The 25,894-nt window shown below is 34.7% G+C and overlaps 1 protein-coding gene across 4 annotated transcripts in view; it reads right to left on the bottom strand.

Moving 5' to 3' along the window:
* The window catches only part of Sec23 (transport protein Sec23), a 31,337-nt gene extending 8,096 nt beyond the window's left edge, over window positions 1-23,241 (bottom strand). For 2 of the 4 annotated variants that reach the window (XM_089240003.1, XM_089240004.1), the window contains exons 1-20: window positions 23,099-23,241; window positions 21,148-21,386; window positions 20,030-20,087; window positions 18,401-18,487; window positions 17,274-17,351; window positions 16,324-16,482; window positions 16,141-16,235; window positions 15,740-15,884; window positions 12,613-12,636; window positions 12,262-12,420; window positions 12,049-12,164; window positions 10,383-10,506; window positions 10,010-10,180; window positions 9,715-9,821; window positions 7,634-7,787; window positions 7,381-7,532; window positions 4,997-5,084; window positions 4,816-4,902; window positions 3,461-3,616; window positions 3,264-3,329 (exon numbers count right to left, since the gene is read on the bottom strand). In XM_089240003.1, coding sequence (XP_089096129.1) covers window positions 3,264-3,329; window positions 3,461-3,616; window positions 4,816-4,902; window positions 4,997-5,084; window positions 7,381-7,532; window positions 7,634-7,787; window positions 9,715-9,821; window positions 10,010-10,180; window positions 10,383-10,506; window positions 12,049-12,164; window positions 12,262-12,420; window positions 12,613-12,636; window positions 15,740-15,884; window positions 16,141-16,235; window positions 16,324-16,482; window positions 17,274-17,351; window positions 18,401-18,487; window positions 20,030-20,087; window positions 21,148-21,377 — 2,256 coding nt within the window. In that variant the 5' untranslated portion in view covers window positions 21,378-21,386; window positions 23,099-23,241. The remainder of the gene's footprint in view (window positions 1-3,263; window positions 3,330-3,460; window positions 3,617-4,815; window positions 4,903-4,996; window positions 5,085-7,380; window positions 7,533-7,633; window positions 7,788-9,714; window positions 9,822-10,009; window positions 10,181-10,382; window positions 10,507-12,048; window positions 12,165-12,261; window positions 12,421-12,612; window positions 12,637-15,739; window positions 15,885-16,140; window positions 16,236-16,323; window positions 16,483-17,273; window positions 17,352-18,400; window positions 18,488-20,029; window positions 20,088-21,147; window positions 21,387-23,098) is intronic. The other 2 variants (XM_089240006.1, XM_089240005.1) reach the window with 2 other exon arrangements.
* Between the last annotated feature and the right edge of the window lie 2,653 nt (window positions 23,242-25,894).

Here is a 25,894-nt window from a genome sequence, read left to right as displayed (position 1 = left end):
ATTGCAGTTATGTGAAGAACTCCATGCTGAGTATTTCAACTTGAGAACTACAATTCAAAATGTGATAATATGCAAAACACCTATTGATGGAGACAAAAAACGACAAAAATGCCAAGTAAGAAGGAACTGCAAAGATAAGAAAACACCTCAATCTCTCGTACGCAGTGCAAAAAAACCAGTGTGCGGCAAATGTGCATCGAGAGAGGTGATTTGTACAGAATGCTTTGAGTACTAGATAAAAACAAAATATATTAACAAATCAGTGGTTTCACCCTTTGTTTTTTGTGTTATAACTCCACTTATGTATTAAAAATGATATACCATGATTTGAAACATTAAGGTATCCGAAAATTGCAAAAAAACTATGAGGGGTCATTTTGACCCCATCCCGTCTTTCTAGGTATACTCTCGCGATCTGTCTTTCTAGTGTTAATTAGGGAACATTGGTTTAAGAGCAGTGTTTTACTGCATTACACTTTTGTGTGATGCATTCAGTGATTTTTTATAAACTTAGCTTTTCTCCAAACACACTCCAATATTTAAAAATCATGTGCCCTATGTGATTTTTAAATTTTTTTTATGAAAGAAAGTAAACAAGAATGGATGAAGAAACAGCTATAAAAATATAGCGGTAAGAATAGAGGAAGAAAAATAAGTAGAGGAATATCACTCAGTAGAAAGGAACATTCATACTGTAAATATGGAAAAATAACTAAATAAAAATGAGGATGTGTGTGTACGGAAAATATATATTTTCAACTACAGTTTTTTGCAACCACCTGAGGAAATATTCGTGTTTAGAAATTTCCCTCACTATCTTGTCTGATCCCTGACCACAATTTTTTCCCCTCATTTTCTAGGTTGTAGGAACCCTGCATTAAATTTACCAATCAAATTTAATTCCAGAGACAAATATTTTAATGTGATTGGTCAACTCATTTTAAACAAAATTAATACCAAAATGATCAGCAGATTGTCTAAGTAAACGATACACTAATGACACAGTTTAACTACCACCGAACAAGTTTCCAATATCTTTCTAAATGGCTTGTGTGCACGTTTTCGTACATCTTTTGTGCAGATAGAAGAACAATTAACAACAGAGGATATATGCATCAGATAATAGAAAAGCTTAGTTGCCAACTTTGGAGAATGAGAATTAGAGATTTTCCACGCAGATTTGAATTCCACACACCAACAAATATAGGAAAAGGATTAAAAAAAATAAAATTCATTAATGAAAATAGAATAAAAGGAATTTTTTCTTTCAGGGAAAAACATGACATAGTGCTAGTTATCCCCAATCAGCACAGTCTTAAGTTATCACAAAATGGTAGGGTAAATTACAAATGCAAGGCCACAACAGGCAAAATGCCCAACAAGGTGGCTGAGAAAAAGATGCCCATAACAAATATAGATGCCATATTATTAAAATACAGCAACCCAATTAAAAATGCAATTACAAAAACTAAATGTATATATACATGATAAAATATTATACAATGCCCATAAAATTTATTTGTGGTATCTTATTCTAAGTATGGATAGCTTCTCGACTTACCCACCCCCCCCCCTCACCTGCCATTACTCTACTCATATCAAAATCATCCCAACATAAAATCGCCATAAGGTCTAAAAATGAGACAGTCATTCTTGACACAGGTCATCTCACTGATTGAACTGTGGAGAGGCACTGCTTGGTAGATGAATTTTGTGTTTTCCTTGCAGAAATCAAACTTTTCTCTGAGATTCAGTGTAATGGCGACCATTTACTTTAGGAATTTTATTACATTTTGGGGGGGGAAATAAACAGAGACAACAGAATTTTTCCAGGTGAATTCTTTGGGAATAATTTTTTTACCCAAAAGTGAGGATTTTTTTAAATCATAGTTGAAATTTGTGAGATATAAGAATAGTTTGGGTATCCAGAAGACTTGGCACTCATTCAAATACAATGCCACAACAGGCAAAATGCCCAACGAGGTGGCTGAGAAAAAGATGTCCATAACAAATATGGATGTCATATAATTCAAAAGTACAGCAACCCAATTAAAAATGCAATTAACGAAAATTATAAACAATATAATTATGCATGATAGAATATTATACAATGCCCATAAAGAATACTTATGGTTGTCTTAATCTAGGAATGGATAGAGCTTCTCGATTTACCCCAACATGTTTATCGTATTTCTTTTTAAACGTGTCAATTGTGTTACAATTTATTACCTCCGGGGGTAAGCTATTCCATTTATTAACAACCCTATTAGAGAAAAATTCCCTGCGACACCATAACCTTGCATTGTCCCTCACCAATCGATATTGGTGTCCCCTTGTAAAAAGCAGTCGATTGGCGGTGTACTAAAAGTTCATGGTCCATCCTATCCATCCCGTTGAAAATTTTTAACACTTTGATCATATCTCCCCGACACCTGCACTCATTCAATGTAAACATATTTAAAAAATAAAGTGTTCATAACTCAATCCCTGTGTGCCAATAAGGACACGCATAGCTCTTCTCTGCACCCCTTCAACCAAGTCTGTGTCCCTCTGTAGGTATGGTCTCCAAAACCTTACAGCATACTTCAGTCCAGGACGAACTAAGCCTCGAAAAAGCGGAAGAATGACTTTAGGAGAACGCGAAGAGACCTTTTTGAAAATCAAACCAAGCCTTCTATTCGATTTTTTGACCACCGCTGAACAAAGTTCAGAAAACATAAGCCGCTCATCAATATGAGAATTCCCAAATCGGTGACCCTAGTTGCATCCGGGATCGCGACACCATTCAACTCGTAAGAGAACAGTGGGTTGTTCGAACCAAAATGAGCGACCATGCACTTGTCAACGCTAAACGTCATGCTCCATTCATTTGCCCATGCTGCAATCCTCTTTAAGTTGCTTTGGAGAAACTCCCTATCGCTTTAATTCCTGATTACTCCCATTAGCTTCACAAATTTTTCAATATCACAGGATGAAAATGATAAATTGCTGAAGCAGTTTTATCAAACACTAAAAAAATGGGTGATAAAGGATAAGTCACTTATTTTTGCCATTGATCTGTTCAATTATTCACATTATTAATCAGTTCTCATACTGTGCACATATTGTTAAATATATGAACAGTATGAGAAACTGAAGGAAAATCTACACACGATGTATCACACACACAAATAATAATCATCAGCAATAAATATAAAAGCAGTGCCCATAAAATGTAAGATGCAAAAAGAATTCAAAATATAAAAAAAACTTTGTGTACTGACCTGACCCCAGTTATACATATTATTATGGGTAATGGATGGGTTGACTTTTGACAGCAAAAACCGAGCCTGGAATAGATATTCATTTAACAGTCGTCAATTCAGTTAACAATTTTTTATTCAATGAAAAAAAACACGTTATTTCATTAATCTTGCAACATTTTTTTTTGTAAATAAAAAAAATTCATTTTTAAACTTACCTGTGATCCACCTTGATCACAATCTATGTAACGAGGCATTGGGAATCTGAGTTTCAATATTTCTTGAGCATCATCGACTGGAGCTTGCAGAAGCTGACGGAAATTTTCATGCTCTGGCGAGTTCTGAAATCCAGCTTTCCTCCACTGGGCGATTGTCTAAAAGAATGATTCAAAGCCAAACTTTTGAAAAACGGTGATTGAAGTGTACCGAATGAATAATTATACCGTTGTAGGCCTGTTGCTCTCTGTGGCGAGACTGATAACAACAAGCGATTGACAACTATATCCAAAACTCAAAAAAAAAGAGACCATACATCCTATTTAATTTGAAAAAAAAAAATGATAGCTCCATTTAATTTACACAAAACTGTCTTTAATTTATACAAAAATGTTAATGTGTTCAATCATGCCATTACATCCCACTCATTCTTTATTCATACTATTACAAAAACAGGTATTTTTTGCTTTCAAGTTAAGATCATGTCTGTTTTTATTCAGCCAATTATGAATGAGGAGTTATAACTTTGAACTGTTTAGTTCGTGGCTCATGATACTTATTAAATTTTGATCCATTGATTCCTTGAGCAAAGTCTTTGGGTCAAGGAACTGTGAATCTAGCCAACTTAAAAGACACTGACCAAGGATGCAATACACATGTGTGAGCCTTTTCTTTTACCTTACCATCTGCCTCCACTGTAGAAAGCCCATTAAACAAACAGCACCACATACGCTTGGATCATAGTGGCCTCATTATAGGACATTGTGAATGTTTTCAATCAAACATTTCTTTGTCAACAAGGGTGGGTGTACAACTGGCTTCCTAGTCTTGCAAACTGATAACGATAACTTGATGGAAAAAATATTGGTCGAATTCAACCTTAAGAGCTTCAAAATGCACAAGAAAAAAAAGACGACAGAAAAAAGTTGACCTGGTTTGTACTTTGCCAAAGTGATAACAATACCTCAATATATAATATTATCCATGATTCCAATAAGCAGCATCTACTGTATTTGAAACATTAAAAAAATTGCCCATTTAAAAAACCACCATATTTATAAAAAAAAAACCCATTCTGATGACTCTTATATCTATATTGTTTTAATTTCAATAATAGTGTTTTTAATTCAGCTACTAAAGCATGCATGCACCTCGAAAAAATTCCTCTGGGAAATTTAATTCATTAGTGCGTGTAGATATATGTGGCCCTAACATATTTATGTTGTCAGAATTGTGCTTGTTTCACGTTCTGCCACATACTAAACACGTTCTTATCAAAGCTGTCAATGTTATCTACTAACTGAAAATAGCATCTGACAGTGAAAAAAAAATTCAACAGAAGATATCTTGTACTTACTTCTCCGTGAAAGATGACGATATGAAAAAATGTATCCATCAGAAGAATACGGTCAGGCTGGATACTGCTGGTATCAAGTAATACAGGCTACAATAAAATTTAAAAAAAAACTGGTCATATTTTGTAACATAGGTTTTAAAAACTAAGATTGAAGCTGTAGAGTTAAAAAATGAACAATTACCTCTGGTGGGCCATTGAAAGAATACGAATATACAATTGGCTGAATCATTATGAGAGAATTGGTTAGGTCTTCTCTCATCAGCTGATGCCTATACATAAAAAAGAATTTATAAATAGTAACATTTTAGAAAAAAAAAAAAAGTAAAATCTTTCTTTTCTCACATAACCTCCACAAGTAAAAATTTCAAAATTAAGAAAAAATATATTTAAGAATTCTAAACAAAATTTTATTCTGAATTGAAATTCAACCCAAATTTCATAACAAAAATATCCTGGCTATAACGATTGATACCTCAATTAATGATAATTTGTTTTGGAATCACATTAGAAATCCTTATATAGATGTATTATATTAACACTATGAAAAGTGTATCAGGACCAAAGCCTAATATCATATTGGCAATTACCATTATAGAGTGTATCATGGAAACAAGGATTTTCACTGTATATAGCCCTTGATTCAGAAATTTCATATCGTACAGGGCTCCCACTCAAAAAATTAGAAAAGTAGGAAAAAGCAGGACTAAAAAGTAGGATGGGGTATCCCCTTTAGACAACAATCGTAGCATAATAAAAAAAAACCGCTAAAAAAATATTTTTTCTTAATTTTTTCAATTTTATGTTATAGCACCATTTCAGTCTATAAATGTATAAAATTGAGTTTTTGTGTGTGTCTATACAAATCTACAATTTCAGACATATCGTCGCCAAATTTTGCATATATACAAAACAATTTATTTTGCATATACCGCCTTAAACGTAGGCTATTTTAAAAGTGTCAAACCTGAAATGAGCAAAAAAACTGTTAGGCAACAATGGTTCATGGGCCTTAACAATCAGTTTCTGAATGTTTGCTTTGGTTACCATGGTTCTCTACCAATGTGTTTCAGACATGAATATGCCTTTACAATGGTTCATCACTTCTTTAATGCTGCCAGTATTATGTATAATAGTTTATTCCTTTATAATGGTTTGTCTATTTTTCAATCCTCCCAGTAATTGAAGAAAACCCAGGTGGCAAAGGGTATTATAGCTTGTATCTTATAAGATTGATTCAAGTCAAAGCAAAGTGACAGAAATGACTTGGTTACAATAACAAAGACAATTTTTGGCCAAAACGGTGTACTAGCAACCATAAATAAATCTTTTCTGTCTCTCCTCACAAAATATAGGCCTATTACATTATTTAGTCAACTCTCTTCGACAATGCAGTGCTTACCAGGACAGTAGTGTATATTCTAGAGACTTCCGGGACAGATATATCCTTGAGGGCCTCTAAAAAAAGAAAAAATTATGCAAAATAAATGTAAATTTTTTGTGAGGCAACCATTCAGCCCAGGGCAGTGCCCTAGTTGCCACAGCCTAGTTACGGAACTGTTGCTTACATGAAGACATGTAAGTTTTTCAAGAATGATGCTCCTTTGAGACTACTTCAAAAGCACAGTGCAAAATGTAAATCACAAGGTCCGATGTAAATAAGTCAAGGTGATTGGATGATTTTACTGTGTTGTCCATCCTTTTTTAAAGGGATTTGTTTACCGTTATACTGTTCAATACCAGTGTAATCATTTTCGACAAATGAAGACTGATTTCTAGCTCTGTGCTGAGCATTGCAAACATTGTTTATGCTTCTGCATGACTTAAAAATACAGACAACTGTTACAAACCTAGAATAAGCCTGTATATCGAATTGCTTTATAATGCTGTCTCACCTATACACAAAAAGAGGACCACAATTTTGAATGATGAATGCTAGTTACTGTCCAAGACTATGAAGTAGTAAATACAAAATTATTTTTTCCATCCAGACAGAAGTTTTTAATGACTACCCTACTTGTTGAACCCTCAAACTAAGCAAAAGAAAAATTAAACCAAATGGTCCTCATACAACCCCCCAAATAACCTGAAAAACAATACAATTTCTGCTTTGGCAGAATCATTAATTTCAATTTACTACATTTGTATTATTTGGAAATATATCAATGACTCCTTCCTCAATTAAAATCAATCACAAGAATTTTGTTGATAGGATTTGGTACGAAAAATTAGACATTTTACCAAAAAGTAGGAGTGGGAGCCCTGGGTATGGAATAAATTTTTATAAGACAAAATGGTACACTACACAAGCTGTAACCACTCAGTACATACCAAATTTTAAAAGTTAATTAATGTGGCTGTGTGGATATTCTTCCACATTTCAGAAAAGAAAAAGAAAGCTGATACAGTAATAAGAATACTAAAAAGTTGAACATACATAAGTTTTTAAAAACTACATATATTCTGATAATGCTGCAAGTCCCAAATTTTACTTATAAGTGTACTAAATCAGTTTTTATGATTTTATAAACATACGAAAATGAAATTTTGTTTTGAATGACAACCAACCTGTAGAAAGATGTTTCATCAGGACTGTTGTTAAATACCTGAAGAAACTGAGATCTCCTCAAGTGAAACATGAACTGAGGATACAAGGAGAAATTTTCTGGAAATCTGAATGAATTTGGATCATCTTTAGTGTATTCACCAAATTTTTGACACTGTTAATGAAAAAAAAATTAATACACCCATTTATAGTTTTGAATGTGACACAGACATGCATTATAGGAGGGAATTTATTATTTTTGAATATTATACTCACTAATCTAATCAGCAATCTGTCCACCCATCTCAGAACGTCTGCACCATCCTCTTTCTCTGCCTGATTGCATGCCAGTCTTGCCATAAGAACGGCAGCAGCTTCTTGATCAAAACCAGCAGAAACATGGTGAATATTTGCTGTGGCATCTGCCCAACTATTTGTGGAAAGAAAACAAGTCACTATCAAAAGGCAACATAAATAGGGTTCAATGCAATTAGCTCCTTAAAGATAAACATTGTAAAGAGGAAGCAAGAATTGAAATGGGGGAGGGACACTAACAAGGATTTAGTTACAAAATAGACAAGTAAATTCTTTCTTCTAAGAGTTAAAAATCGAAATTAAAACAAATGATTGAAAAATGTCTTTGTATGATATAATTATTTCAAAAGTGAGCTTTTTTTTCTTTCCATCATACATCAATTTTACAAAACCTTTATTAATCTGCCTTAATTTGTACAGAAGATTGTTCCACCTTAAAATAAGAAGATATATGTGATGATCCTTGTTAGAATTAACCTTGATTGAGAATTTCATCTCTATGTTGTCAATACTAGTTCCTAGCTGCTTTAGAATGGTAATTATAAAGATTTTTGCACACAAATACAGAAACCAGAAATAAATATAAAAAAGGAATATTGTGAATAAATTAGGGATTTTTCATAAATTGAAGCAAAATAGTAGGGATTTCCCTCTCCCAATTACTGTGAAATAATTTAAAATTCTGATGATCTAAAATTGCATTAAAAGAAATACTGAAAAGCAGATGTAAAACATTAGTCCACCAATCTGTCCAACAATCGAAAAAAAAAAAATAGAAAAATATAGAAAAAAAAATTAAGCAATACTTTGATCAAAAAATAAATTTCAGATTGTAATTTCTATATTGACTGACATTGAAATGCTGAAGCATTGTGTGTCAGCCATTGCTAATTAGTAGTGTCACTAATCATGCCCAACCCAAAGTGCCTACAATTACTACAATGAAATCAAATTCACGCCATCAAAAAAATAAAAAATCCAGGCCCAAAAAAAGACAGTAATATTCAAACAGGCATGGCCCCCACATTCTGGAGCAGGGCCCCTGGGTTCGGATCTTTTGCGGGTCCCCTTTATCAGACTTTTCATGGGCCCTTCTATAGTTAATTTATAGCATGAAAAAGCAAAAGATTACAATTGTCCCGAGCTCCAAAGCTTTTTTTTTTTCCTTTTGAAACCGAGCACAACTCAGGTCTATTGCCATAGCCAATTTACTACCTAGTGAGTTGTGCCGGAAGTGTAAGTATGTGTACCTAATAGTCTGAGTGCATATCTAGTGTTGTGTATGATTTTTCAGTGCTGCCATCTATATCTCAGAAGTGAAGTGAGTGATGTGTAGTGACTGAATATTTGTACTGTTTGTAGGACTGTTGCTCTCTGTGGCGAGACTTTTTAACGGGGAGATCGACTCGCATTTGCACCTCAAAGTTGGGAACCACAGAAAACCAACTTCAGCCGACCACCACTGTAGTGACGGTGGGGCTCGAACCTGGGTCCCCACGATACGAGTCCGTCACTATGACCATTCGACCACCACAGCGGCGAGCCCCAAAGCTAGAGCCGTCAGCCCTGTCATTGTGGAGGACATGCAAAAAGGACATTGTCATCAAACCATCAAACAAAACTTGTTCTATCGATTCGGCTCTATCGATTCAAAATCTGCATTGGTGCAGCTTTTTGCCAACTTTCATCCTTTCCTCACCAAAATTAATGTTATGTTATACATTTGACATCATTTAGAGGGAGAAAAAACTGACAGACATTGGTTAATTCCTAGGGAACAACCCCCCGCCCCTAAAAATAGAGATTTTTTTTTCAATCAAGATAAAAATTCAGGATATAAGAATTTTTAGGAAGTCCGAGAGACGGAGTAGAAATTCTGGAGACTTGAGAGGTATGCTACCTTTATGTATGAAATACCTTTGTTGCACATGTAAAAAAGCTTTAATAGTAAATTGAAGTTTTCAAATCATGGGGAAAAAAATAAAGGAATAGAAAACAGTTTCGATTTTTAATAATACAGGATTAGGCAAAGAAGAAATTACTTTCTGGCAACAGTTGTAACTCGAACTCGTCTTTGTCCCGATGAGTGCTGGTACTGCGTGATAAACTGGATGCAACCTCTTCCTCCCACAGGGACTGGGGCATTATGCTAAAAAATAAAATGAAACCAGTAATGTCTTTAAAATAAAAATTATTTGATATCTCTCTACAATATTGATAGAATACAATTTAAGATCCTTCATTTACAAATGATTTTTAAAATTTTTTTTTCTGAAAAGAAAAGTTACAGAAGAGTGCTGGTACTGCATGCAGACATTTGCTTAAAAGAAAAATTACCTGATTAACAACTTCAAAGAACACAGCAACTGTGTTATTTGGGTCAATGCCACAAAATTTCCACTGGCACGTTCCACCAATGCCTTGCTCTGTATCAGATACAGATGAGCTCTTCACATTCATAGATACACAGGATCCGATAGCTCCTGTTACTTTGATCTCACGACAAGTCTGTGTAAACCAAGAAAAAAAAAAACATATATATAAACAAAATTATATTTCAAAAAGTTTTTTTTTAAATTAATAAGTTCTAAAAATTTAAAAAGTATTCTAACCAGAAATTACTATTAAACTGAAACTGAACTGATGCAATGCATAAACAGAAATGAAATGTAATCTAATGCTGAAAAGATTAAAAAAAAAATTTACTCACTTTTACTTCCAAGCTTGCATTGAATGCCATTTTGAAATCCCCTTTTGCATCATGTGAAAAAACTCTTTGCAAGGTTTGTTTGAATAATGTAGATTTGAATGTGTCTCCCATCACAATATGGCCTCTGGATATTCAAATAGAAGAAAAAACATTTTAAAGAGATAAAACAAAGAAAACTCAATCATCTCTCTACATATTGTGTGTTCAAAAAACAAAACTTTATATTCTAATAAAGCTATTCCCAACTTTGAAAATGCATACTCTTCAGTCTTTGTGATGAGCAATTCAGGGATAAATGAAAAAATACGGCCAATGATCATCATGATGATCTCAATCATTGTATCCAGAGGAAAACATATAGGATAGTAATTAAATGAAAACGTTTGGACTTCTTATACTGGTCATTCTAACGGAATGGTCTTTATAACATTCTAGGTCGTTATAACAACAGTTGACTTTAAAAATATAGAAACAAAGTTATATGAAATGTGAAACATTAGTTATCGTATAAGTGCAATATATAATAAGATATGACTGTCCAACACATATTTTCCTAGGGTAAAAGGGTAAGTTAAAATATGAAAAATTGGGAATCAATGTTCTAATTCATTGAATATTCAATGTCAATAAATGTGTTAGAATAATTTTTTTTACCCACAATACATCAAGGAAAGAGACTTTCTGGACTTTTCGGTCTCTGTATTAATATCCAGAAAGTCTCCTTCCTTTTATTTTCATACAAGTTTAATCAATTTTTTAGTTAAATTCTAAATTTAGTTTTTAAGTTACAGATTATCTTTTCTTAACACTTAAATTCATAAGCTTGGCAGAAATACAGTTTACAAATCTGATACTTTATATATAATTCTGATATACTTCATTCAGATAACTTACATACCCAAATAAACACAATAAACACATGTACTCTGCATTCACAAATATAATAGTTTTATAAATATACAACATAATACAGAGATTTTGTTTAGTCTTTTACTAAATTATTTAATTTCTATGCTTAATTTGTACAAAATATTAGCAAAATTTTAATGAAGCCACGAATCAATCAATGTTTAAGAAAACGAGTACTGTATATATAAACTTGCTATTTTATTTCCATCACGTATTCAGATTCCCACAAGCCAAAAACTATAGTCCTCCTAGCACGAGATGCAATGCAACTACATCAAGTTATATCAAATGATTCAATTTTTTCTTTTAGGTAAAGTGATTGGGCATTCTTTTTTCTGTGAATGAGCTATCATGTTTGACTTCTCCTTACAGAAAATAAAAACATTTGATGTGATGCAATTTAGTCAAGTCCAATAATGCGAAGTGCATTGCATTTAATTTTACTTCTGACGTAGAAAAATTTATTAACTAGTTTTAAAAACGCTTTTTGAAGAAATTAAATTTTAAAAATTATTATTAAAATTATTAAAAATATTTATTAAAAAAAATTTCACTTAAAAAATAGAAAATATTATAACAAGCACAGCCAACCCCTTAAATATTTTCTCCTACATTAATCAGATATATATTTAAAATAAGAAAGTTATTTTACGAAACAGTATTATTTTATAGCCTCAAAATGTATAACAGCTTTAAAAAAAAAATCAAGACCAGCCATTCAATAATTGCTATTAAAAAACACCCTTTAATATATTACCCAGTGAAATTGGAACAGTATTTCATTTCATGTAATCCAGTCTGATCTAGAGCACAAGAATAAATGTCAATCACATGCGAATTCGCAGCAGCTCTTCCAGCTAAATTTTCAAAATGCTGTAAAGTATATATGAACGAGATTAAAGCACTCATGGCAAGTTATTATAAATAAAACAAAATTTAGCAATCATACAAACACAAAAAAAAGACAAACTTTGATAGCTTTTTTCATGTGCTTGCAATTATCTTTTTCTATGTCATGATGGGATCTGATGGTTTGTTTCAGCTCATCTCCAACGACAGTGCCAGGGCCTTGAGTGCATGGTCCACCAACAAACAGCATGACTCGACCACCACAGTTTGGATATGTGCCCTAGAAAACATGAAACACTAGTTTAGATATAATAGTATCTACTTGTATTTGCTTAGCCGAGTCAGCAGAGGAAGGTGGCAAGCAATTATATGGTCAAAAGGCTTGGAAAGTGATAAGGGGAACAATCGTGGACAGGGAATGAACTCAAAACTCTGAACGCATGCATAAGAAAGCTCTTCAGGCAGAACAAACCTGAGAATTAAATGTCTTTTGAATCTGAAAACAAAAAAAAGGAAAAGTTGATTTCCAACTTCTCATGAACATTAATTTAATAAATGATAGTAAATACAGTCAAGCTCGAATATAACAAAGCCATACAGGACATTGAGAAATATTTGTTAACTGATGAAAAATAAACATTCAAGTTCAATATGAAAGGGAAAAAAAATCCAATCACTCGTTTAGTTTAGGCCATAGTTTCCCCAACCTTTTTTTGTCCCACATCACCCCCAACACAATATAACCCATAAAATCCTATGTTATACTCGTAGCTTCTACCGCAACCCTAGAATTTCCCCATCACCCCCACAGGGGCATTAACGCCCATGTTGGGAATCACTGGTTTAGGCCATAGAAACATCTTCTAAAGGCTGAAATTATGTTATACAAGGGGGAAGATGAGATTTTTTTGGGGGTGGCCGAATGTCTACTCAATATTATATAATCTCCACATTTAATTTTTTAACACATTTAAATTTGCACAGCAGTCAATATTTCAAGCTCTAAAAAACATGGTTTTCAATACTGTACTTCACCTTCTTAGTTTTTGAATGAGAACTTTAATTTCTGACTTTGTTACTTAATCCTATAATGGAAATTAGATTGCCAAAAACTTTATTAAATCTGATATATTCATTAAATATGACAATTTTGTATGCAATACTTTTAAAGGTTTGTCTACATCCCAGTGCCATGTGTTGTCCTCAAGTGGTTTGCTAAAATTTCCCATCAATATATCTGAATTTCACAAAATATTTCATTGCGAGCTAAACAATGAGACCAGACAAATGTCAAACTTGGATGTACCAGCTGGTCCGCCCAAGACATTTGCATTGTGCCTCCTTCATCTAGCATGGTGGAAGGCTATGGTGCAACAATCGCAACTGTGTTTCATGTGGACAGAAAAAAGAAAAACAAAAATCTGGCATTTTTGTTTATTATCCCACGGTCAAAGCAAGTTGGTATAAATAGAGATACTTTAACATTGTTTTGATATTGCAGGTTCACAGGAATAGAATAAAATTAACCAATGCTTTGCAAAATCAGATTTTGTTATAAGGGGGCTTGACAGCATAAACAATCAAAAGGGGAACAAAAAATCATGATATTGTGTACTGACATAATTTCAGAAAAAAAACATAATGATTACCTTAAAAATAAAATGATCAAATTAAAATTTTAATGAGTGTCATTAAAAAAATTCTCATGTGCATATCTAAAAGTTATACAGTAAAACCTCCTCTATCGGCCACCTCCAAACAAAGGTAATCTTCAAACAATATCAACGTTATGTTGGAACCAAATGCATCCATTAGACCATTAGACTTAACATCGTGGGTGGCGATACGGGAGGGGGCAACCTCCAGCATCAAAGGTAAAGCCGCCTGATATAATGTATTTGCATATATATGAATTCACAAATTGACATCATCATCGTGCCCCCCAGACTGTTAAGTCTATCTCCGCCTATGACAAAAAACCTCCGAACATTGATTTCCAAATAACAGTCATTTTGGACACAGACACAGGAATAAATATGCATATCGCTATGGGAAAAATAATTTTCAAACTGATTTTTAAGGAATTTTCCTGCTCCCCGAATTTTACGGAAGGAAAAGATAATGTATGCTTTCTTTTCATGGGTACAAACGCTAGATGGGTATGTTGAAGGCAGTGGAGAAGAAAAATCTAGGAGACAATATGGGGACAACAGAAGACACCTATTGTCAGCACTCTAATTTACTACAGGGATATGCAAGTTTACAACACTCCCTAGTCTAGTGGTTCTCAACCTTTGGAAACCCGCAGCCCGGTTTTATTTATTTTTAAGTGGAAGGCCTGGTCAAACACACGACTAGCGGCAAATGATTGTAGGAAATGTGCAATCATCTGCAGCCTGACATGACGTCGGGGCCTGATACAGAGCAGCAGCCCGGAGGTTGAGAAACACTGCCCTCATCCAAGGGATCGTTCCATCCAAAAGAAATGGTACTTGCAAATAGGAATAGAAATGTCCAGGGTATTAATTTTTTGAGGGGGATGTGTCTTTTCTTTAACAAGAATGTACGTCAGCACTATGTCCACAGCTATTGGATTGGACACTGGAACGACCTGGAAAGGTTCTAGCTCAGTTTCCCAAACTTTTTGTTGCATCCTCTCCAACATTTTTTTGTTCTCATCTCCAACTCAAGCCAACCCATAGAATCCTATACTAAACCCATAGCTTCTACACCCTGGATCATTCCATCGCTCCAGGGAATGAAATTTTCCACTTTGGGAAACACTGGTCTAGTTGAAGGTGCAGTGGGAACAAAGAATTATTTGGGGTTTCTGGTGAGCCGTCTTGGTCCATATCAGTTTTTTCTGCTTGTTGTGTTCTAAATGAGTACTACAAGCCTGAAGTTTAGGCCATAATAATGCTGTAGATCGATTAATCAGTTATTATATTACCAAAATATAATCAATTTTAATATAATCATAATCAGTTACAGAATGGATTTTTATTTAACATGCTACATGTACGTAGAGATCATGAATTTTTCACGGTCCCATTAGTGGCTGTTGTTGGAAGATTTTACTGTATTTGGTAAAAAGAATATTTTCTCTGAAATTGAAATAACAATGACTTTCAATATGGTTAAGGTCATTCAATAAATTTTTCTACATTAGTGACAGAATCACTGAGTGCCAAATGAATTCCAACTACTTAGATTTTCACTTACTGACTGGTTCAGAAAAAAATTTGGTAATATGAAAATTAAACTGAAGCATGTATTAATTTGACAAGTTTATTGTCCGAACTATTTGTAAATAAATTTGAATAATTCATTAAGAGCTATATATATCACCATAATTCGGGACGGGAACTACCACACATTACTATATCTTCATAACAAGCGTAAAAAAAAAGACAATCTGATATAAACTACAACTTCATAATTTCAGATCTATGCCAAAGCTATACAAGAAAATCTCTTGAGTCACAATGAACAACCTCTCACAAGTACTTACTCTGCAATTAATCTGAAAACAAGCTTCAGCTTAATTTCACTTCAACACTGCATGCACATAACTTCAATTGAAAAGCAAAGCAACTTACTTCAAGTAATCCAACAGCAATTGAAAGAGCAACACCAGTAGATCTTAATGGACGTTTTCCTTGAGGAATGGACCAAGGGTCTTTTTGCAATTCTCCTAGTAAATCTGTGAAACTCATATCACACTTATGAAGTGGTTGAAGAAACCTGAAGATAAAAAAAAATAAATAATAATAATTGTATTATGAAAATATAATTAGAAACACCAAAATCATTTATTAACGAATAGTTTAAGTAAGGTAAAAATACATAGCTTTTATTCCATGCTCATAATTGAAAGACATTATTCACTGTAAGCACCAAAATGATTTTGGTACCCCGCCCCTCTCCCATATTATAACTCAATATTGAAAAATCAGCAAGCACAATAGATATAAGTGAAAATCAATTTCATAAGACCCACCTGTTAGCTGGTGGCAGAGGTTGGCCAGTCATTGTCCTAGGCTGATTCGGAGCTCCTTGAGGCTGTTGATGGTATTTTCCTATGCCCAACATATCCTGTAAATACAAAAAAACTAGTAAAAAGCAAGCACATCAAAATAAACTTAAATAAAGAAAATAAAATTACTGATGTGAATAAATATACCTGCAACTGCTTTGCATTCAAATCTTTGGTGCCTCTGAAAACATAACTCTTGGATATGCCTTCACAGCCAAGCTCATGAACCTGAACCATTCGGCCAAATGTTATGAGACCGACCAAAGCATTTGGTGGTAAGAGTGAAAGTGACATCTGCAAAGTTCCCTAAAGGAGTAAGAAACAATTATCATTATGAAATTAATTCTCAAACAAAATTCTCACCCTGTGGGAGACATCACCCCTGCAACGTATAAGCTGCACCAGTAAAATGACTTGAAAACTCAGGAAAACACTCCATACGTAATATTACAAAACAGACAATTCAGTTGTTAAAGCTCTTATCCTAGGTAAGATAACAATTCAAGGGTGCAGCTGAATAATGGTCTGTCACATTTTTTGCAAAATCAGGTTTTTGACAGAATGTTCCATATAGTTTCTCTTACAGGTTTCTCAATTAAGTTTTCCTGCAGAAATAAACATATATCATTGTTATGCTACTTTACACAGCTGCAATCGTGAGTTCTATAATGGAAACAGGCTATGTTGCAAATTCAAGACAAAATGTCCTACAAGTTGGCCAAGAAAAGCCCAAATATGGATGTCATATATATTCCTTTATCATCATTGATCTTATTACCATTTATTATCACTGTGCTCATTGTTTTCATTGCCGTACAAGTTTGACAGAATAACGGTCTGTTTTTTCCAGGCAAAAAAGTTCCCTTATTCAGCAGTGACTTTTATTGCATTGTCTCTAAATTAGAGTTCAGAAAAAACCACATAAACCGTTATTTGGCCGAACCCTTCAATTCTTGTTATATTTGTTATATTACATGCATAGTGGATTATTTTTAAACAAATAATTTTTTAATTTCAGTAAAATTTTGAAAATGTAACATACAGGCTTTCTTTCCATAAATACTACTTCAAAATTAAAAAAATAAGGGTATGCATACCTTCAGTTCAAGAAGTTCCTCATCATCAAGGCACGTATCCAAAACATACAGGAAAATTGGAGGCATACTCGTAACTCTCTGAAAAGTATAGGAAAACAAACTGAATTTTTATTGTCTTAAACCAAAGGGAAAAAAATCATTTGAAAGAAGGAGTGGAGGAAAAGAGGACAATCTTTTCATTGATATCTGTATAGTGAAAAGCAATAAAATTTGCTAACATCATTATGAAAAAAATAATCAGCTAAAGAAAAGAGATAAAAATGATAAAGATTTATAAATTTTGTTAAGATCAATTGAAAATTGTGGATTTATATTAGTGCACACACACACGCGCACAGAGACAATCAGAAATATTGAGATTTAAGTCAATTCATATTTGTAAATCTCTGGTGAAAGAAAACCCACTACAAACACCAGTGATATGCCTTTCACTACATTCCTTATCATTTAAAAAAATACAGAAAAGTGTCTCAAAAAGATATTTTTTTATTTTAGAACTTTGTTTCAATACCCATTTGCTTTCTTCAAGAATATTTAATTTTTATTTTGGAATACGAGTAATTTCAGTTTGAAAGGGTCTTTTTGCTGCACCTGCATGGAAGCTTCAGTCGATCAAGAATATGAAATAAAAATAATTGATAAGATAAAGTAAATCCAAACGAAAACAACTATGAATAATCATTTCATCAAATACGAATTCATTTTTTTCACATCAAATTTTGAGAAAATGGCTCATGGCTTCTACGTTTTTTTTTGCAATATGCAATTTGGGTTAAAGTAAAACAAACATCTTGTGAATTTTCTATTTATTTGTCAGATTATCCCAGAATACAGTAATCTTTCTCTCACTGATATTGGTCCCATTCATCTTAGAATAGCAAAACTGACTTTTTTGTCATTTTTAAAAAAATGTGACAAGTGTTGCCACAGTCTGAAAGCTCAGATGTTGCATATAAAAATAAGATTGAGTATAAAAGAGTGACAAATGTCGAAAATCTAAATAAAAACAAGGGTCCACAAATATAAGGAACGCAATCGAGATCTCAACCTCACTTACTAGGAACTCTTACATCCATGCAATACTAGTTATACACAATAATTAATAAAAATAGTGCAGCTCAACTTACAGTGATGGTATACTCAATAGTAGAAAAATGTGGTATCAACTCTGCCGGTTGATTCTGTTCTGTTATTGCTGCATACTGTGGCGGGAACTGAAATAAATTTTAGAGAATAATTATAGGCTAACATTTTTATGCACTCTACATTTTTTTTTATAATAGGATAAATGTTAATTTAAATATCAATGTAAAATTCATCTAGTCATTGAAACCTAAGCTTCAAGAGGAGAAATCGCAACATTTATTGAAACTGAATATAGTGACACCCCTTGGCTGACAGATTTTTTTGTTAACAATGATTTTTGTGTTTTTTCTGCCTCAACTAACAAACACTTTCATTGATATGGATGCCTGCGCTTAAAAAAAAAACCACATCATGAGCTGAAGTTTAATGCCAATTATCACACACATCAGAATTATTGTCACCTCAGCCCAATTTACTCATGTCTACCTCGGAATATTTTTACAAATGTGCCTCCACTTTTCTTTCATATAAAATGAAAGATTCAGTTATTAGAAAATGCATTAAAAAAAAGGGAGCCCATGTTTCCACAGCATGCGTTCTTCCAGTGCAAGACTTCGCATCAAACTGAACAGTCTGAACATTCCAGGGGCTTACCTTTTCCATCTTTAGATACAAAACATAAAAATCAGCTGACCAAAACAAAGAATGGGAACACCTACAAACTCTTCTGGGTTGTGTGAACATATCAACCTGTTAGATATGTATACAGTGTAAAATAAGGATTTTCAGAACCTCATCTTCCTGTAAATTTTCATTTATCCAATTTTGAAACTCTTAATTTTAACTGCCAATCAGGTTTTAATCTTTTTTTAAGAAGCTCCCTTTAGTGTTTTAGAAAATTTATCTAACTTTTGGGCAGTACCTAGAATGAATTAAACGATTTCCCATAGAAAACCATTTTGGTTATAAACATGATTACGGAATGAATTATCTTCATTAGCCAAGGTATAACTGTATACGAATTCAACACATAGGTGATTGAAGTCATACAATTAAGCAATCTAAATATTTTTTTATTCACTATCATCTACAGATCTACAATGGAACTTCATTATAACAGTTAAAAAAATTACAATACCAATAAAGGGTGTTTATTTTTAATCTCATGTTTTATATTTCCAAGAAAACCATTACGCATTGATCGTTGTTTTGTTTTGCGTAAATACCAACCAGAAAAACTAAGATTAATGCAGTGCATATGCACACATTATTTCAATTCAACCTATGTTGAAGGCAGTTTTTTATTTGATATATTATAATAAGCATTTTTTGTAGCTAACTATTGCACTTTCATTGATGCATACCTTGTTAGATTACATCTCTATAAAATTGTTATAAACCAGACTTTTTCATTAAAATGGACAAATATTAGGCCTGAAACTTATTAGTTAGTTATAATGAGTTTCTACAATATTTGATTAGGAGGAATAAACATTATATACAAAAATGTTCAATAAAGTTTAAAAAGTTAATCAAATAATTTAATAAAACTGAATTGCTACTTGTACGATGTTTTACCATACTTAAAAAGATATAACCAAAAACTTTCAATATTCCTATTATTTATGTAACTAAATTATAAGAGAAAATTTATGAAGTTTAATACTTACAGCATTTCGTTGGTAGCAAAAATTGCAAACCCACATCTTTGCTCTATAATCACCTTGACTGGAAAAAAAGATAAATCAGTACTAATAACCTTAGTAGCAAAATTGACCAGTAAAAACAAAGTTTTAAAGTTTTTACACTATAATTTCCTGTATAAAGCCTACAGGAGAGAAAATGGTTGATGAAACTAAAAAAATATATACACATTACAGTTTAAGTCTAGTCTTCGTGAATTCATGAAACAACACACAAGCTACGTTTGCACATTACTTATACTTCAAATGCCAACTGCTCTACCAAGTGACCAATCAGTTGCTGGCCACTTTGCGGAGGCTGTAGACTTTGAACATAGACCATAATAGACAGCCCACATAAGAGAATTTATATCATTTGTCCACACAACTCTTTCGGAAGAAAATAAGAGTGAGTGGGATAAAGTATCAGTAAGACAACTATTTCTCTTAAACCTGCTCTCATTGGAATTTTTTAGTTTTGAATTGATCGTCATATTTAAGGATAAAAAAATACTTTTGAATCAACCTGCATTGTTATACCAGTAGAGCTGTTAAAAAAAAACGTTTGACTTGAATAGATCACAGCCCATATTTATGACCTCAATTTTCTAGTGTGTATTTCTTCTCAATCAGCTGGTCAATCCTAATCATAATGAAATAATAATTTCATGCAAAGTATGCAATTGGATCTGATTGAATTTTCTGACAAAAAATGTCTTGAAAATGTCAACCTAGGTTATAATGACAAGATTCCACAGAATCTTCAATGTTGTTATAACCAAATTTAAAGGTGTGTCATGTTCACAGCAACTGATATTCAGCCTAGCCTTGCTAACATAATAAAGAAAAAGATCACATTTTCACAGATTATAACTAAGGCTGGCATTCATAGCATCAAGTGCATTCACATAATAAAGAAAAAGATCACATTTTCACAGATTATAACTAAGGCTGGCATTCATAGCATCAAGTGCGTAATTTTTAAAAATATGTATACATTATATTGATATGGACTCATAGCTGATTAACATGATTAAAGTGGAAAAAATTGTGACACCATATAAATCATTTATCACCCATGTAGCAAGTAAGAAGAAATTTCTCACCAAAGTGGGTTTAGAACTGCTCTGCATGTTGGCCTGCTGCACATGACTGGATCATACTGTATCGGCGGTAAATCATATCGTTCTTTGAGGGGTGTGAATAGGCATCCAAGTGGTACCACGAGCCTGGTTCCTTCCAAACGGCTTGACGGCCATACATTCCAAGTGAACCTGATCCCATCACGTTCTTCATTTTGTTGGATAAAATCTTGATATGTTTGATAGTTTGCCATGGATAACTACTACAAAGATTAATAATTGAATAATAAATACTTCAAACTGAAATAATTTATAACTTATTTCAGTTGTTGCTGCCAAAGGCATGAGTTTATTACTATGCACAAGCAATCTAATATAAATTCAGTGTCGTACACTTGTCTTTAAAAGCTTAGTTTTCCCTTTTTAATAAACATCTGTTCCTATAATGGTGGAGGGAGGAGAGTTATACATGGATCAGTTTTTGAATAGAAGGGGCGCAGTAGCCCGGTCGATAAGATGCTCACCTAAAGTACCAAAGGATGTTTAGAGGTGTCGTGAGTTCGATACCCAGTTCGTCCTTGTCAGAAAGCTTTCCTGACAAGGAGTACAACAAAAAACGGAGACTTGACCAAAGCAAAAATTTCTACCACAGGGAGTCCCCCATCGAGGGGTTAGCGCACCAACCTCTTGATGAGTATGAAAAACAAGCCTGCCGTTCGGAATCGGCAATAAATAGTAGGTCCCGGTCTAATTAGCCCTCGTGTGCAGAAAATGACCGTGGTGATGATTGAAAATTATCAAATTTGAATAGAAAAAAAAATTCAACCCGAGTTTTAACAACCCCCCTCCCCCTTTTCTATAAAAGGGTACACTAATTCCAGCCTGCAAAGTAGGTTTTACCCAGTGGTGTCGTATTTATGGGGGGGGGGGCGGAAAGGAGTGTAGTTGGCTATAGTCCGGAGGCGGCAAATTTGAGAATTGAGCTGCCAAGAGCATTGGTGGTAAATTGCTCAATAGCAATAGACAAGAGTTGTGCTCAGTTTGATAGAAAGAAAAACCCTTTAAGTCAGATTGTATTTACTAAATTTTAGGGTGTGTCTACATGTCCATGTTATGCATTGTCTTCAAGTGGTATGTCTACTGCTGTCACAAAATATTTTATCGCAAGCCACACAACACACACTAGACGAACACCAAACTTAAAAGGCTCCACACAGGATGGATTCGGAAGGCGAGGAGCTTTCGTTGCGAATCGTTGATTTTGTTTTACCCAAAGCTGCAGTCGGAACCAGGTTGTGCATGGAGATGGGAGAAAAGAAAACATCGAGGGGGAGAACAATCACGGTGAATTCGCCACTGCGAAGAGAGGTCAGGGCATGTAAAGCAATGTACGTATTTTACCCTAACAATGTCATTACCAAGTGCCGATATTCACATGGCAAGCTGGATATTTGTACAAGGCCCCTAATTGCACGATATACGATCTGCAACCACCACTTAGCAATGCATGCTTTACTACCATGGCCTCCTCAAGTTGTAATTGAGACCTTGTATAGGACAAAAACGGGCGTATGCTCAATAATTCCCCCCCCCCCCCTTCACAGCAGTGAAGAATTTCATTAGTCTTAAATCTGTATTAAATTTACATACCTTCAGCCCCTTTTCAATGTTTCAATTTTTGTTGAATTATAAACATGTTTAAAACTGATTCTAAACATGAAATAATTTTTTTTATCAAATCTAGAACCACACCCCCACGGATCAATATAACTACCGCACAGCTCATGATAGTTCGAAAATAAATTTGGTTAAATGAATATTTAAAAAAATTGCCCAGATGCGAAGGTGTGTTATCTATGAGTGCAATACAATGAGCTACTCAATTAATACCTTTAAATTGCTTAGCACTAATGTAAGTAAATAACGTGCAAAACAATTAATTTTCCAGTAAAATAATTAACAAATAAATAATTACCAATTAATAAGAAAGGAGTAAGATATGAATGAAATTTCGAACCCGGTGTTTGTCCACTCGGAAAGTGATAAAATAAATTTATAGGAGAGACACGTCTGCCAAGCAAACGTCAACACGACTCCATCGGATTGTGGCAGGTGATACGACTTGGGTCTTTCCACCCTTTTATTTTTTTTATTAATTCCAATAACAACTATTAATCACATTGTATTGATTTTTTATTGGAAAATAAAAAAAAATTATATATTTTACAATTGGATATACAGTACTCTATATTCGGTTCGATAAAGCTTACCTAATTTCATAATAATCAAATAACCTAACCAGAAGCTGACCATATTGCACCAGAACAAAAACGGTATGTCAAATTGGCGTTAATGGGATAGCATAAAAATAATTAATTAATTAAATTATTTGACAAAGTATCTTAATTATTTACAGAGTACATTTTTTGTCCGGGCCACATGTGGCTCTCTAAGCTTTTTTTCCGTGTGTCGATCACAGAGCCACCCTTAAGGTTATGCTACAGGTGCAGTCGCACCGGGCCCCGTAGTATAAGGGTAATCTCACTGCAATAATAAATCAGAGTAAATTTTCTGTACCGGGGATTACGACGTATGGCCAGCGGGCCACATGTGGCTCTCGAAGTCTTTTCCGTCTGTCGATCACAGAGCCGCCCTTAGGGTTATGTTACAAGTGCAGTCGTACCGGGCCCCGTGGTCTAAGGGTCTCCGCAATCATAAATCAGAGTACATTTTCTGTGCTGGAGTTTATGGCGTATGGCCCGTGGGCCACATGTGGCTCTCGAAACTTTTTTCTGTGCGTCGATCACAGAGCCGTCCTTAGTATTGTGCCACAGATGCAGTCTCACCGGGTCCCGTTGTCTAAGAGTCTCCGCAATTATAAATCAGAGTACATTTTCTATGCTGTGGTTTACGACGTATGGCCTGCTGTCCATATGTGGCTCTCGAAGCTTTTTTCCTGTGGGTCGACCACAGAGCCACCCTTAGGGTTGTGCATCAGGTGCAGTCGCACCGAGCCCCGTGATCTGAGGATCCCCGCAATCAGAGGCTAGAAGTGAAAGAATTAAATTTTTTGAAGTGAGTGAAACAAGGAAAGTTTCAAGTTTTCTCAAAACCTTTGAGCTTCAAATATGAAAACTAATGTAGGGGAAACTCATTCGCCTCGAGAAGGGTACTCGGCCGCGGCGCCAGAACTCTTTCTTTTAAACCAAGCGCAACTCTTGTCTGTCGCTATGTGTAGGGCCCTGGACCATCATTTCAACTTTTTCCGAAGGGGAAAAGAACATATATATATAGGTATGTATATGTGGACCAGGACCACCAAATGATGGACCTGGCAGGGCCCGTAACTAGGATTTTTACCACCCGGGACAAACATTATTTTGCCACCCTCACAATTTTGAAGTTGGATAATTTATAACCGTGTTTTCTGTTCCCACCAAAAATTGCCGCCCTAAATTTTTCCGAATGAGGCTGTTGTCCCACCAGTCTCCTCTCGTTCCGGTCCTGCCGTGGGCAGTTTGCTACTGATTGAGTTGTGCCTGGAGTGTGAGTGTGCGTGCACCTAACAGTCTGAGTGCTTATATAGTGTTGTGCTGCCATCTATGTTCCGAATTTTTAATGAAATGTAATGATTGAATATCTGTGCTATTGTAGGCTTGTTGCTCTCTGCGGTGAGACTTTTAACGGAAAGATCGGCTCACACTCGCGCCTTAAAGTTGGGAACCACAGAAAACTAACTTCAGCCGTGGGGTTCAAATCCGGATTCTCGCTATGCGAGTCCGTCACTTTGACCACTCGACCACCACAAGAGCCATAACTATAGAAAGGCAATTATATTTCACTCCCAGAGCAGGGCTGTCTTAATAACCCCCCCCCCTTCTGCAGAGCCTGTCTCTCGTAAGTTCGAGCCGTGGGCAAACATAACTTTTTGAGCCTCCTCTTATCTACATCGTTTTCAAGGCAGAGACATACGTAGGAGGAGAGAGAGAGAGAATTGGAGACCCCCCCCCCCCCAACAAGGCAATAAAAAGTCAAAAATATTTGTTGATATGTTTTGTAAAAAAATTAAAATATCGAAAGAAAATGCAAATTTTGAAGCGGCGAAAATTTATGGGTCCTGGGAATGTGCTCCATTCACCCATGAGAGGAACTGGCCCTGCCCTTCTGAACTTGAAGCTGTCGGGCCTTAGTCATGGCCCTCACATCCTGTAGTTGCGCCCCTGGGCTGGGATCTTAGAGGGCCCCGAGGCCAGACTATTCACAGACCCTTTTCTGGTCAATTTATAGTGTGAAAGACAAAAAAAACAAAAATTGTTCCTGGCTCTCAGACTGGTGCCCTGTCGGTCCCATCCTTATGGGGGGTCCATGGCCTGAGTGTGTTCATGCGCTGAGGCAGCACTGATCCAGGATGCCAAATTCAGCACTTTTCTCACTCAGAATTATGGAGTGAGGGTACACAAATATAAATGTTTGTCAACAGAAATGCATTTTTGTTTGTAGTTGTAGGTCAGCGGAACCCAGAACCCCGAATCAAACTGACGGGGAGGACAAATGACAAATGTTTTCACTGATTTTTAAATATTTATTTTACTAAGGTCATTCAAGTATTACGTCAGCATCGATGGGGGGAGATGGGTTTCCGATTTGCTGACTTTTGATGACAGACGGGGGTGGGGGAATTGGACCATGCTTACGTCATCAACCACCCTTTATGAAAATATGAAATATTTTTAATGGTACCTTACTCGGTGCGAAAAAAACGAGAAAAACC

The sequence above is a fragment of the Pholcus phalangioides genome, unplaced genomic scaffold (assembly GCF_987345545.1).
Source record: "Pholcus phalangioides strain wild (caught in Gottingen) unplaced genomic scaffold, Ppha-v1.0 ptg000012l_1, whole genome shotgun sequence".
Lineage (NCBI taxonomy): Eukaryota > Metazoa > Arthropoda > Arachnida > Araneae > Pholcidae > Pholcus > Pholcus phalangioides.
Note: the sequence above shows the minus strand (reverse complement) of the source record. Positions and strands in the feature narration are given on the sequence as shown.